Raw genomic sequence first — 15947 nt, 5'->3', positions numbered from 1 at the left:
CTCCTGAGTTTAGCTTGGTTTGCAGTCAATCTCTTTCCTGTGTGTACTGTAGGTTAGCTAACCGCACACCTATGCGCTTCTGTGGAAAAGAGCTACAAAATGATGAAGGCTTTCGATCTAGTTAGTTTGAAATCTCGTGGAAATCCTACCACATTAAAACATTTCCAGTGTGATAGTCCGCCTACCATGACCAGTCATGCAAGATGTGCTCCTAGTATCAGAATTATTTACTTTCAGCTGCCTGCCTTCCTTTCCCTTTACACTAATTCCTGCAGTTGGCTGCAACTGAATGGAAAACAGCCCACAAGAAGGGATCCAAAGCCAGATCCTGATCACTTCAGGTCAATATTCCTATTTGTAATTGCTCCAAAGTTCAGGAATACCAGTGAATGAGCAACTTTTGAACCATCTCATCACAATAACCTGTTCTTCGCTCGTTAACTTGACTTGAGGAAGACAGCCAAGCTTGCAATCCCTTCAGTCCTACGATCCAGAAATGTGGCAATCTCCTGGGAATCCAATACAAAGTCACAGCAACCGCCTCAACATTATCATAGGACTTGATAATTTGCAGAAACCTGGCCTTAATATGAAGCCACATTAATTTCTTTGATACATCTGGTTAGCTGTTGCATTGAATGTGCACCATGCTCAGGGAGGGCATAAACACTGGATCACGGACAATAAATGAACGTTGAACTTATAGCACCACTGCAGGAGCTTTTCAAGGAAGCATGGCTCCCTGGCCTACCCCAAAAACTTGGGATGTTATCAAAATTCACATACATACAGGTGTCAGCCATGGCTCAGTGGTAGCACTCTTGCCTCTGGGTCAGAAGTTCATGGGTTCCAGAGACTAGAATACATAATCCAGGCTGACACTCCAGTGAAGTACTGAGGGAGTGCTACACTGTCAGACTTGCCGTCTTTGAGATGAAACGTTGCACTGAGGTCCCTTCTGCCCTCTCATGTGGATGTAAAAGATCCCATGGCATTATTTCAAGGAAGAGCAGAGGAGTTCTGCCCGATATCCTGGCCAATATTTATTCCTCAACCAACATCACTAAAACAGATTATCTAATCTTTATCACATTGCTGTTTGTGGGATCTTGCTGTGTGCAATTTGGCTGCTGCGTTTCCTACATTACAACAGTGAATATACTTCAAAAGTGCTTCATTGGCTGCAAAGCCGTTGGGACATCCTGAGGTTGTGAAAGGCACTATATAAATGCAAGTCTTTCTTTCTTTTGTATTATTAAGAAACCTGTGTGTAGGGCCAAGACTTCTAGTTCAGGACACCGAGACTGTAGAGAGTAGAATAGGATGCTTGGTAAACCAGGAAGTGGCCGATCATCTATCCAGAAGGTAAACTGCAACTGAATGATTGCAGCGGGGTACAGAGAGAATTGGACATTGGGCTGACAGTGGCAAGTTAGCGGAAACGTTAACAAGACCAAGCAGGTAACTCTGTTGAGAAAGCTTTGCCTCGACATTGTCCATTCACCTCTCTTCTGTAACGGTGCTGAATTAACTTCTCTGTTATTTGGCATAACATCATCATCTAAGCCACGATGGTAAAAGCAAAGCTACTTTGGACAGCAGGCAAAAGTAGTGGGAAAAGTCACAAAAAGGTCAGCCCCACGGGTAACAAAGTATGAAGTGAGCAAAGAACATTCATTCCATCAGTCAGCAGACTTTCCTAATTAATTTCCCGAGGAAGGTGAATAAATACAGCCAAAGACTTTCAGGAGAAAGCTAGGGCATTGGAAGGTAAGCTCCAGGACAAATATTATAATTACTAGTCAATCCTGACCAGTGCATTCCACTGACAATGTTCCCGTTGTTCCAATAGGATTGGAATCGGTGTCCCAGCGTGTGTCTGTACTGATGCCCATTCATAGCTAGACAGATAAATCATCTAGTTCCTTTATAAATGAGTAACTTATTAACTACTCTTGGTGGGAGTCTCTTTCACACAGGTATCACTATGAGGTTTTAGAAAAAAAACCTCACTTGAACCGGACAAGATTTGAACTCATGACCTCTAGTCCTACAGTTTCACTTTACATTAAACTTGGCACAACCACATTTTTTTTCAGCCTTTAAAGATGTAGAGGATGTCCCTCCTCAATCTTTTCAACGAAAAGAAGTTCAATTCTATTGGTCTATTTACAGCATTTTGATTCTGGGACTTTCTTAGTCCGTTCCAATGCATCCAATGTCCTTATGAAAACAGTTTTTCAAATGTGATGTACCAATACAGAATTAAAATAAGCTGATTTGTTTTTGCAGTCAAATGCACCCTAGAACTTGGTGATACCATTGTGGACATTTAATGGCTGAGATCACACTCAAATCATTTCTTTTTTCATCTTTCCCTCTCATTCACCATGTCTATCTTTCATACTTGCTGAGAATTTAATCTGCATTACCATATGCTCATCTACGTAAAATGCCTCCAAAATTCTTCAACCCATCTGCTTGAGTGCAATGATGGGTTTCCACGTGTGTCAAACCCTTGGACCAAAAAAATATCACTTGTGGGACACCTGCCAGTCCAAGCTTATGTCAGCAATTTCCTCTTCACACAGTGAAAGTCAACACATGGAATGGGCTTCAGGGTGGAGTATAGATTTTTTTCAGCACAGGAAGGGGCCATTTGGCCCACTGTGCTTGTGCTGGCTCTCTGAAAGAGGTATTACTTCACAGATGAGGACCGCCATTCAGTCCATATCAGTTCATTCATCCATAAACACCCTGTAACCACCACCCCCCCATCCCGCCACTCTTATTGCAGTATCAAATTGTACCATAAATGTATACATGTTTTTTTTTCTGCCACCACTGGAGTTGATAAAGATGTCTCTGAATCCCTAAATTTCTCTGCCCTGTGCTCCTTTAAAAATGTTATCATTTAGTGTGAACATATCCTTCTTATTCATTGTATGAAAATATACCTCCTCGCATATCATCGCATTAAATTGCATCTGATATCTATCTGTCTAATCTACTAATTTGTCTATGTCTTCCTGAAGTTGTTTGGAATCTGTGCCATAGTTAACTAGGAGCAGAGGTGAAACCTTCGAATTATTTTATTTAAGGGACATTTGAATATCGCAATGCAGGGTCCTTCTGAATGGATCAACTAACGTGGGCCGAAAGGCCTTTTTCAACTGTGATTATTGTGTGATCTTGTGAAAAAGGGGATAGGGGAGACAAGAGGAGAACAAAAACTTGCATTTCCATCACATCTTCAGTGTGGAGTACTGTCCCAAGGTGCTTCACAGAGGTTTAGTTTAATCAGACATAAATGGATTGTGAGCCAAAGGAGGAGCTTTATTTGGAGGGGTAACCAAAAACCTGGTCAAAGAGATGGGTTTTAAGGAGGGTCTTAAAAGAGATTCAAAATTCATAATACAATATACTCAAAAGAAAACCATAAAAATAAGTTGTATTTTTTTTGTTCTTGCGAAATCTTACCCGAGGGAGAGGGAGATGGAAAGGATTAGGCAAGGAATTTGAGACCATTGGGCCTAGGCAGCTGAAGTCCAGAGTGGGGCAATGGAGAGTTCGGGGGTAGGAAGTTGTAAAACTGAAGGAGGTTACAGAGATAGAGGGGCGAGGCCATAAATAGATTTAAACATGAGGATGAGAATTTTAAATTAGAGGTGTACTAAGGGACCGGGAGCCAATGTAGCTAAGCAATGCTAGGGGTGATCGGTACAAGATATGGGCAACAGAATTTTGGATGAGCTGATGTTTACAGAGGATGGGAGGCCAGCCGAGAGTGCATTGGAAGAGTCAATCTAGAGGTGACAAAGGCACAGATGAGGGTTTCAGAAGCAGATGAGCTGAGGCAGGAATGGAAGCAGGCAATGTTTTGGAGGGGAAGCAGACGGTCTTTGTGACAGAAGCTTTACCGGCAGAATCCAAGGGGGCAGTGGTGGATGGGGTGAGTGAGGTGGTAAGGAGGTGGGCAAACTTGGCAGGAAGAGAAACGTCAGCCAGGGTTCCCACTCCCAATTGGTATCCAGAGATCTCTGCTAGAATGGGCACGTGTGTTAATGCGAAGGGAGGCGGGATTGAGCTTGGGTATGAAAGTTCCTAGTAAAAAAAACGTGCATTTATATAGCGCCTTTCATGACTTCAGGACATCCCAAATCGCTTTACAGCCAATTAGAACTTTCGAAGTGTAGTCACTACTGTAACATAGGAAACGCGGCAGCCAATTTGCGTACAAGGTCCAACAGCAATGAGATAATAACCAGATAATCTGTTTCATTGATGCTGGTTGAGGGATAAATATTGGCCAGGACACCGGGGAGAGCTTCCCTACTCTTTTTTGAAATAATACCATGGGATGTTTTACGTCCACCTGAGAGCCCAGACGGGCCTTCGGTTTAACGTCTCATCGGCACCTCCGAAAATGCAGCATTCCCTCAGTACTGCATTGGAGTGTCAGCCTAGATTAGGTGCTCAAGTGGGGCTCAAACACATGACCTTCTGACTCAGACGCAATAGTATGAGCCATGGCTTACACCCTCTAAGCATATGCATGGAGATACTTGGATGAGATACTGGAGACAGGCAGTGGCCATGGAAGATAGCCCAATGCACCTTCAAGACAAGGGGAAAATCGTAAAACTAACAACGTACATTTATAAAGTGCGGTTAACGGAAAAAAAAAAGTTTCAAGGCATTTCGCAGATAGGCGTAAGGAAAAGTGGCACTCAGCCAGGAAGTGGTAAGAGACAGGTCTTGCATGCAATTCCCCGCAGTGCAAATTACCACACTCAGTCATCGTGTCAAGTGGGAGAACCAAGTAAACACCAGTTGCTCCTGTACAAGGAAGGCGTGTCACGCCCAATACCCCAAGCTCACATCAGCTACCTCCTGGCAGCAGGTTTGAGAAGCGTATAAGCGAAGCACTGGGCAGAGGCTGCCTGCTCTGACTCAGGCAGCTGCGGTGTGTGGCATAGTAAGGGCATAAACAAAATGGGAGAAGGATAATCTTACTTGGGGGTTGAGAAGTTGAAAAAATGCATTTCCATGGGGAAAAGAGTAGTGCTACAATCAACCTGGGCTAGGGAGGTGGGTAAAAAGGTCTTCTGACCTCTAACCAGTGACCCCTGCTAGAAGTTGTATGTGTGCAGCTGATAATAATAGGCTCAGACTCACGAGAGAAGTGAGGGATGAAAATAGGCCATTCTGCCCATCGAAGCTCATCTCTCTACTACATTAACTCTCCCAACATGGCCATTAATTGTATTTTAAATGACGCCAGCCGATTTGCTTCTAGTACCATGCTTGGTAGATAATTCTGAATATTTATCACTGAGTAAAGAAATTTTTCCCGCTATCTGGTTCAAGTAAGCATGGTCAAGTAGTTTGCCAACAGTCTGACTCTGCTCACACTGTAAGCCTGGCCTTTTAGGCAAGGTACTGGAGGATGCTGATAAAATTTCACCCTGTAGGACTCGATGCCTTCAGGAAAGAAGGGAGAGAGAAAATTGGCAAATTACAATAAATTTATGCCTAAGGAAATAACAACATCCATTCGCTGACAGAAAATAAAATGGATTTTCACTTTGAGCAATAAACACAACAGTTTACGTATTTCTCATTAAACAAGCTACTAGCTATGGAATGTAAAATGTTCCAGTAACCGTGTTCTTAAAACATTCAGATCACAAGTGCTATAACTTCAAGATTCAACTGTAGTACAAGCATCGAAGAATGCCACTTAATCTTGATGTCATGGCTTATCTAACAAACTATCCTCACTGACAGCCACCCAAAATCATTAACTACGTTCCGTTGTCAGGAAATGATAGTTTCCTGCAGTGTTCTGCACACTCTTATCCCTGAAAGTTGTAAGCACCAAGAGGGATGAACCCCTGTCCTTTTGCATTTTGGACTAAAAGCACTGACATCCAGAGCAGGAGAACAAACTTGCATTTACATAGGACCTCATCAAGCATCTCAGGATTTCCCAAAGCATTTCAAACATGTTACTTTGTAGTGCAGTCAAATGCAGCAGCCATTTTGAGCACCACAAGATCACACGAACAGCAAATGAGATGAACAAGGCAATCTGTTGCTGTTACGTTTTTGGGTTTTTATGCTAGATACTTCTCCTTGGGTTCAGTGTCATTGTGGACTTGCAGGTGGACCTTGCATCCCTTGCAAACCGGAGTGTGCCTTTTCCTGCCCAATGTCTAAGTAAACATGCGAGACCCAGGGGTTAAACAAAGAAGCATTCTCACTGTGCTGTGGCTGACTAGAATATATCATGCGTCGCCACATGATCTCATCATCTCTTCGATTTCAGAAACTGGAAGAACATACATTTTATCAAACCATAGTTCAGGCAACAAACCCACAGACAAATTTATTGAACATTAAACAGGTAAATGAACAGTACTCGGTACAAACATATATTAACAAACTTTACTATTCTTAAATGTCAAAACAATAAAACACTCCTCCTGCACTGACCATCAAGATAAAATCCACCCTTGATGTATGGTCACTACTTCTTACATGGTCATACAATACCACAGAGACCTCTGATTAGCTTTGTACCCGACAGCCTCAGACTGACCGACATCTTGCTGCAATTTGACAGACTATAGGTCCAGCCAAAGGAAACTACAAACAGGTATTTCTCATAACTACATTAGGTGGATTAACTACATTCAACAACAATAACTTGCATTTATATAGTGCCTTTGATGTAATAAAATGTCCCAAGGTGCTTCACAGGAACAGGATTCCAAACAGTGTTTGTTCACGCAAATACAGCTACCAAACATGCAAACAGCCCTAAAGGGTGCTTCAAATTGAATGGGATAACTCAAGAAAGCCACTGATTTGTTCCAAGTGCCATGACCAACCTGCGATTGCAGGAAACTAACACTTGCCCCGACAGCTAATCAGGGATGACACGAATGGCTCTGCATTCAGATATTAGCATATTAAACCACCCTTTGTTCCACAGAAACAACATTCAGACACACACATTGATGCTTATGAAGTCTAATTACTGTTGTAGTATAGGGAAACATAGCAGTCAAGTTGCGCACAGCAAGGTCCCACAAACAGCAATGAGATAATGACCAGATGATGTGTTTTCGTAATGGTCGTTGAAGGGGAAAATTCCCTTGCTCTTCTACGATTGGTGCAATGGGATCTTTTATGTCCAGCTGAGAAGGCAGATGGTGCCTTGATTTAATGTCTCATCCAAAAGTAGGCACCTCTGACAGTGAAACAATCCCACAGTATTGCGCTGAAGTGCCGGCCTAGATTACAAGCTCAAGTCCTGACATGGGGTATGAACCCACAACCTTCTAACTCAGAGGCATGAGTGATACCAACTGAGCCAAGCTAACACTTGGCTCTCAGATATGATCCCAGGTCTGTGTGGAGATAAGTGATCTCAGCGGGGGTGGGTGTCAGTACATGCACTGCAAATGGCCTCAATGCTCATGACGTGAGGAGGGGAAAATCTGCAAGGGTTCCCATTCCGGATTGCTTTCCAGCAACCTCTCCTGGAAAGTGGGATTCGGGTGAGAAGAAGTTTGGGCTCAGCTGTGATGACTGTTGACGCTCACTGTCCAGGTTCGCACATGATGAACAGTCCCTCGACGAAGTGACCATTGAGCTGCTGATACCCATGGAACAATATCTTGGCATGAGGCAGCATCTTCAGGAGGAGAGAACTGGGGAGGGGGTTGCTGGCAATGAAAAAAATCTAGACTAATGTGGGACAGTGAAAGGAAGGAGGCCTATGCAATGCTAGGGCCTATACCATGCCCTGCTTAAATGCCAACAAAAAATGACAAAGGTGATAAAGTATGCACGTTTCCATCAACAAATATACAATTTCAAAATTGTGCTAATGTGATGGAGCAGATTTGGGTGCGTTTTACTCTCCTCTCTCCTGCTACCACACAAAGGGTGGTAGAAGTTTGGAACTCTCTTCTGCAGGCAGTCGGTGCTAGCTCAGTCGTTATGTTTAAATCTGAGATTTTTGTTAACCAAAGGTATTAAAGGATATGGGGCTAAGGCGGCTATATGGAGTCAGGTTACAGATCAGCCATGATCTCATTGAATGGCAGAACAGGCTCGAGGGGCTAAATGATCTACTCCTGTTCCTGTGTGGCCTCCCCCACTAACAGCACTATGGGATCAAGGGCACCTTTGCAAATCAACTTGCGTATCCTCAACATGAGAAGCAACACATGTATGGTCTGTGTGTTGAAAAATCAGCTTAGTCTTCCTAGACTACATAGGGCTGGGAGCGCCAGGCAGAGGTTAACAAAACTTCAGGCTGGAGATGGGACACAGATGGCAGTGGTGCAGTTGGCCTTTTTCCAGTAGTCCCAATTATGCCACAAGAGCAGTGTTTCCATGCCAGTCTCAATTAAAATCTAATCACAGACTCTTTTCCCATGTCATTACAGTGTTTTCAGTCCTTAAAGATTTCTCCCCATTTCATAGAGTTACATAGAATTTACAGGCCATTCGGCCCAACAGGTCCATGCCGGTGTTTATGCTCCACACGAACCTCTTCCCATTCATCTTCAACTAACCGCATCAACATATCCTTCTATTTCTTTCGCCCTCATGTTTATCTAGCTTCTCCTTTAATGCATCTATGCTAGTCACCTCAACTACTCCTTGTGGTAGTGAGTTCCACATTCTAACCACTGTCTGCCTCTCTTGAAGGAGCAGAGTCCTGCTGGGTTGCTGCTCCATTGGTGCTCTCTGGTACCTTGCCCATGTCTGAGTCTGGACAGCGTTGGCAGCCTCTTCAACTGTACAGCATCAAAACTTAACCCCATTCTGTCCGCAATGGATAGTCATCAGGGGTGGGAACAGTGTACTGATTTTCCACTTCTGTAGCCTCGAGGCCAATTGTTGAGTCCCAACTGGGATTGCTTGACTCAGTACAGGTTGAGAATTGAAACTGGGACCATCCAGCTGGTATGGCTTAGTGCTTGTCACATTGTACATTGACCAATTGAGCCAGTAGGGGAGTTGAAGAAAGAGCATGTTATTGACTTCTCGGAAACAGAAGGCAAACTTGGATGCACATAGTCAAGGCATGAACTAGCTTCTTCATATGGAAACGTTTAATTGCATGCAACCATATTAATCTACAACACAGGTTTGGTGAGGAGGTTGGGATGCTTGGACGGTATATCAGATTAAATGACATTTATGCAGCACTTTGGCATGGAGGTTGTATAAAAACTACGAGGTCCAGTTGGAAAAGATGCCTCCAGTCTACAAAAAGGGAACCGTATTTTTGGGAGTGCACTGTAATTTCCAACAGTATAAAGGGGGGGAAACAGACATGTTTGATGGCATCTCTTGGTTACCGTGTTGGTTACAGGCATCCTGAGAGCAGGCATATTAGGACCGATTTTACAATATTGCGCTGCCAGTAAGTAGCTGTAACTGCCAGCAGGGCAATTCGGGAAATTGTGGGAGGTCTAAGCACAATTTTTTGTCCGTTAAAATAAAATGCAGCAGCGATTCCCCGATAGCAGGTGAATCCACTGGCAGGGCAAGGGACCTCCATTGTGGAGAACTCCTGCCTCTCCGCTACCATAACGTTGTGAACTTCCTGTCTCAGTTACACCATGAAATTGAAGATGTCATGGATCGTTTGGAGTGGGGGGGGGGGGGGCGGGTGGTGGTGAAGGCAGGGAAGGAGTTTAACACACTGAGCCCTGCTGCCTCGTAGTTCTATGGTAAGTGTGGCAAGCTCGAGGGGAGCAGGTGACTTTGGACTTATGGTTCCCAAAGCTCTCCACCACTGGGGGTCTTCCTCGCCTCATGTCTGGGTCCGTTGTAGACTCGTTAATAGAGATTGGTTGCTATGATCAGTCAACAGCTCCAGTATTGTTGTATTATGCCACTACCAGGATCTATAGGAGGTGAACTAGATGGACCGTGGTCTTTTTCAACTAGCAATTCTTATGCTCCTAAAGAATAAAAGATGGTGACAAGGAGTGACTGAGAATCCAGTAAATGCACAACTACCTCTCTTTTGTAACAATTAGACCTTATTCAGTAAGATGCACGTACTGTATTGAAAAATTTACAATGAAATAATACTCTAATTTCAGTGCTTCAAACAGGCATTTGAAAATAGTAAAAGCATTCTGGATAACTCTGCTCTGACATGGAGCAATTTGAGTGGATGTCAGGCTAATCTATTCTTGCCTTCTTGCTCCTGTCAGCCATTAGCCTCCTTTCTGTGCTGTACATTTCTATACTTCTATTAACTTGTCTTTTGTCTTAGTGTTGGGACATTCTCTGGTTGTGAAAAATGTTATATAAATGCAAGTTCTTTCTTTCTTTTGTATTATTGCTGTTCATGGAATCTTGCTGTGAGAAAATTGTTGCTGCATTTTGCTTTCTTAATAACAGTGACTGTATTTTCAAAGTGATTCATCGGAGATGTTCAAGAGATGTGATAAGGCGCAATGTAAATGTTTAGTGGATAGAGTCTTCCTGATATCTTCTTGGATGTATACAGTAAGCAGGAGATGAAACAAGTGAAACTACTTTGTATTTGTCTTCGGCTGCTGGCTCCGGTAACACAGGCTTCATGCAGCCAGAGAATAAATCTACTGATTTCTTCTTTATGACAGTCAGCCATTAAGACTTTAAAAAAAAAAGTGGGTCATCCTGGGCGCCAGTAAAGTGCTACTCCGTGGAAGCAGTGCGTTCTGATGGCAACATTCTGACGCATGCACACTACTATTCTCTGCATTACGGTCGTCACGTTACCACCCTGGGCACGCAAGCTAGCCAAAGTGTCTCAGTTAGTCTGTATACGTGCAGGTCACACGTTGCCGCTGGGTCTACAGGAAAACTCGCTGCACATCACAAAGGTAAATGTAGGAAAGTGGTGCAGTTAGCTCACACTCCTAAGACCTGTGGGCTGCACTATAGGGGCAGCTCTAGCCCACCAGACATGGCTCGACAGACTTGAATTAACCAACTTTTTCACAGCTCCTGGTGATGGGGGTTGCTGACGAGTCTAATCTATCTCGCTCTCACAATAATAGAGTCTGGCAGAAGAAATTGTCCGCTTTGCTCTTTTGCACAAGAACAAAGAAGTGACCTTGGTGCAATTTGCTCCTTACCATTCTCCGTCAACAAACTTGGCGATGCAGAAGTCTCCGCGGCGGGGTGCGTAGGAGCCCTCCACAGGTGGATGAGCCGCTATCTCACTCCTCATGCTCTCCATCAATTTCTCCAGTTGAGTGCCTGCAAGCGAGAACAGGGCAAAGGATAATTAGATTTAGATTTTCACAACTGGCATCTTAATTAACACCTTGCCACAATCGTACAGCATTCCAGCGAGAGTTTCGCACAGGGTAAAAGTAACAGCGAGGAATGCTCAGTAAATGAAATGTGGTTCACCTTGAGGAAAAAGTAAGGAGCAATCCTGCTGTCCATACCACACAAATGGGCTCACTGGTAAAAACATCTCACTAAAAATTATATTTCAATTTATTTCTTTTTTTGGAAATTGGAAAACTTCAGAGTTTATGTATTTTGAAATCAAAATCAACACAAGGGAAAAAGCACCCAGACTCCAAATCAGTTTGCATGTTTTGGACTCTGCGTGTTTTTAACTCCTGCTGATTTTGAATTCAAAATAAATGCATGCAATCTCAATGGGGCTGAAAGCATGATTAGTTGGGGAAGGGAAGGAGAAGGAAACTGGAATTCACAAATGGAAATGATGGCAGAAAGGCGGGTAGATGGAGTTAAGACACAGATCAGCCATGATCTAATTGCTCGAGGGGCTGAATGGCCTACTCCAGTTCCTATAGCTCAGGTAAAGCCACTGCCCAATGTGGAACTGAGCCAAATGGGCATTCTACGTACTGCAAATCCGCCCGAGTGCCCTGAAACTCCTGTTCCTGATCACGGTTCACTGCTGGACAGGATCAGGCTGGACTATGATTCCCCTCTTCCCAGTCAGATATCCTAGTCTGATTTTCCCCTTCCCTTCTCCAAGGGTGCTGAGGGTAACTGTAGAGTCCCAATTGCTGCCCCAGTGGAGATCAGCTGACTCAAAATAAATCATTGATCGCACTCGGGACCCTCTGGTTTGTAAGGCTTGGTAGCACACAGTGCCCGTACTCATCGAACCATCAGGGGAGCCTGTGATTCATGAACTAAATGAAGTTGTTCTGAACACAGAATTTCCTTTTAAACCATTAGAAAATTATATTAACCAAAACTGGCATTGACAATAAAAATGCTGGCAGAACAATTCACATTGAGCAATTACAGTTTTCTCCGTATCTGAAGTTCTTACCATTTTGCACCAACTGCAAAGAATATATCCAAAAAAAAAAATAATACAAATGCTTTCACTTCAAGCCAAGAGCCACTGCTTCCTGTAAATTTAAAAGCTGGGCCGTGTCTGGGTTTGCACGCAGCATCCGGAGCAGTAACTGGATGACAGGAGCTCACTTTTACAGTGGCCAACCCAGCGGACCTGAAGACAGGAGTGCAAGGAAGCAGGACCGAGTCAACGGCCCGACTTGAATTAGAAGAAAGCAATCAAACAATTGGGAGCCTTGCACAGGGATCAATATTGATGGCAGTAGTGCAGAGAAACACTTAAAAAGGTTGTTTTCCTGGCGCCTCTGGAAGCAAAAACGGCAAATGTCAATGCTGCTGTCATTGCTTCTGAGTGTTCAACCCCCTCCCCATCTCATCCGGTCCAGGTTAGAGATGCTTCTGCTCAATGCTGATCTGTACAGACATCCCACAGCCTCAAGGAAACATGTGGGGGGGGGGGCGGGGGGAGGAGGTGCGGGGGGGGGGGGGGGGGGTATAAAACAAAGTTGTGTAACTCAACTTTCCAACAATAGCGCACGTACAGCTGTTTGTTGTTCTGATGACGAGAAATCTGCCCCACACTTTAAGTATTGCATTGCATCAGAAGCACTTCTACCTGAAGTTGCTCTGTACCGTAAAGAGGACATTACAACAATTCGCAATTGTAGAACGCCTTTATCGTAGTAAAACGTCCCAAGGTGCTTCAACTTTATTACTCTCACTTAGATAAACCAAAGCAAAATGCACAAGGTTCATGGCTCCTTTAAGTACAGAGATTACCAGGGTGACTGTGCTGGAGCATATTGGGACATTAATGGTCTGGGCCATTCAGCGGTGCGACAGGGACTCAATCTGCAGCCTCTGCTTGCTGAGTCACTCAGCAGAGCTGTGCCATTGCAGGAAGGCATCACCTAAGGGTTATAACCTTTTGCCAAGGGGCAGGATCATGGTTTGGGGTCTAGGATTCCCTTTTGCCAATGATAAAAATTCATTCAGAAACCGTACAAGCTCCAGTAACGTCTGTCTGCACATCATGAAACATAGAAGTAAGTGGCGGACAAAATGGATCTTCATTTTAATAAAAAAAAATTTTGATGTTTATTTTAGCTCTTAGAAATTTCTGCACAGTTCATTTGAAACCAGGATTGGTCACCAGCCTAGCACACCTTCGATAGGATGACAGCAAAACAAATATAATTAATCATTGCCAGGTCATTTCCTACTGCTAGTTCAGTTCATGCATAGGCCTGGTGGCAGGTTCCACACCAGGCTTCTTCCCCGGAGGGAAACCTAGGAAGGGGAGAACATTGACTTAAAGCACCAACCCCTTCCCTTCAGCCACAATCCCAGTATCCCAAATGTCCAGCAGACTTCTCCTGTAGACCGTATACTTTTTTTCCCTGCACTGCCTCTATGATGGCCTTCCTAGCTTTATTCCTGGTGCCCCACTAAAGCAAACACAGAGTATGGAGAGAATGGAAGTCTTGGCTCATTACCCCACGAGTGGCAGTCCTCGTGTACCAACAATCGCTGGTTTGGTGATGCCTGGCTACATCACCACAGGGGATGCACACATCCAGCCTGTTCTGTTCGATGCACCCTGTAATGCCTTTGTAATGGGTTGTTAATGGGGATCCGGCACGAGCACATTCGCTCGTTTCCCTTCAGATTAGAGGCCCTATTTCCTTTCCTGTATTAGGACAATGGGTAATGTGCAGGCTTTCTAGCCTGAGCAGAATTTTCAAAAGGTGAAGACTCATCCAAGCACTCAAGGCTAGAGGTGCCACCAGATTTGCTGGGGATTCTAGGACTGCTTTAGGCCCCCAGAAGCTTTTGGTTGTCTCAAATCCATCACTTATTCTACTTGGTAGAAAATATACCAGTGACCCAAGCAAAAGAAAGATCTTGCCTTTCAGGACGTCCTAAAACGCTTTACAGCCAATGAAGTACTTTTGAAGTGTAGTTACTGTTGTAATGTAGGAAATTCAGCAGCCACAGCAAGGTCCCACAAACAGCAATGTGATAAAGACCAAATAATCCGTTTTTAGTGACGTTGGTTGAGGGATAAATATTGGCCAGGACACCGGGGGAGAACTCCCCTGCTCTTCTTTGAATAGTGCCGCGGGATCTTTTATGTCCATTGAGAGGGCAGACGGGACCTTGGTTTAACGTATCATCCAAAAGACGGCACCTCCGACAGTGCAGCACTGAAATGTCAGCCTGGATTATGTGCTCAAGTCCCTGGAGTGGAGCCTGAACCCACAACTTTCTGACTCAAGAGGCGAGAGTCATACCATCTGAGCCACGGCTGATAAGTAATAAAATCAGGGCATGTACATTAAAAATGCCAGTGGAATAAGGGGATTGTTGCCGCAAGTTAGAAGACATGTTTCCCATAAAGCGGGTGTGTCCAAACTACCACCCCTGGGCCATATACGGCCCCATCGAGCTCCAGAATTCCACCCATGAAGCCCAAGCGACTCTGTCCTATTTGCGTTTATATTTCTTATTTGCTGGTTTGTCCGGTTTGAATATTGTGCGCCTGGATGGCTGTAAGGAGCTGTTCATAACGCTGTTGCCTCAAGATAAATTTTAAATCAGAACACCAAATTCTATTAGTACCAGCAGTTGAGATATACGGGAAATAATGGGAACAGGGATTTATAGTTTGATGTGGCCCGAGGCACCCACGAAGACAAAAAAAAGCTCAAGACACTCCTGCTGCAAGGTACAGAGAGATTCATCGCGGTAACACAGGTAGGTATCTCTGTTGTGAGAACCTTTGATGAATACAGGTGCTGCAGGGAAGAAATTAAGTAACTGATCTCACAGCGAAAAAAAGAGATTTAATACTAGTTTTACTGTAAAAAGGATCTTTTGAGGTCATTGCAATCAATTTTTTTCCTCCCAGTTTTGAAAGATCTGTATTGTAGCCCAACCATAACAGTTCTGTACCTGAAACATTAACCTGCCTTCATCTGCACAGATGCTGAGTAGCTTGCTGGGTATCACCAACCCTTAGTTACTACAATAAGCAGGCTTTCTGCTTCTCGGATTAAATTGATTACTCCACCCCCAAACTGATTGAACAGTGTTGAAATAGTGCCAGATGATGTTTTGATTTCCCTCCACGATAAGAGAAACAAATCCCAAAGATAGCTGGTCTAGTGAGATAAGTAAAGTTAAAAATATTTGCTCGAGCTTTTATTTTGATGAGAGAACCGAAGGGAACTCTCAAACCTACCAGGAGCTGGCCAATCAAAAATCAGCAAAAACAGATGAGCTGAACTGTAACAGACTCACATGGAAGAGTGATTTACATTTCAGGCAGCTAGTGTCAGCATCAAGTACTCCCAGGTCAGGTACAGCATGGGCTAGTTGCACAGTAAAACTCCATTTACACCGCTCCAATATTCCTCAACTCTAACTTCAGACAAAAAGTGCCTTTCTGTTGCATTGCGACAGTTTTCCATATCCCACCCCAGGTGGCCTTGGAGTGAGCTTGTCAATTTAGTGCTGAATTAGGTAATCGGTCTGTATTGAATGGGGGTCTCCCTCTTTCCCCA

General features: G+C 44.0%; 1 protein-coding gene across 1 annotated transcript in view; it reads right to left on the bottom strand.

The window, feature by feature from the left end:
• Window positions 1–15947, bottom strand: part of snd1 (staphylococcal nuclease and tudor domain containing 1) — an 813248-nt gene that overhangs the window by 83542 nt on the left and 713759 nt on the right. Inside the window, exon 19 of the mRNA XM_068005235.1 lies at window positions 11166–11289. Within this exon, the coding sequence (XP_067861336.1) occupies window positions 11166–11289 (124 nt within the window). The remainder of the gene's footprint in view (window positions 1–11165; window positions 11290–15947) is intronic.

This window comes from Heptranchias perlo, chromosome 24 (genome assembly GCF_035084215.1).
Source record: "Heptranchias perlo isolate sHepPer1 chromosome 24, sHepPer1.hap1, whole genome shotgun sequence".
NCBI classification, from domain to species: Eukaryota; Metazoa; Chordata; class Chondrichthyes; order Hexanchiformes; family Hexanchidae; genus Heptranchias; species Heptranchias perlo.
This window is presented reverse-complemented; position numbering and strand designations above follow the sequence as displayed.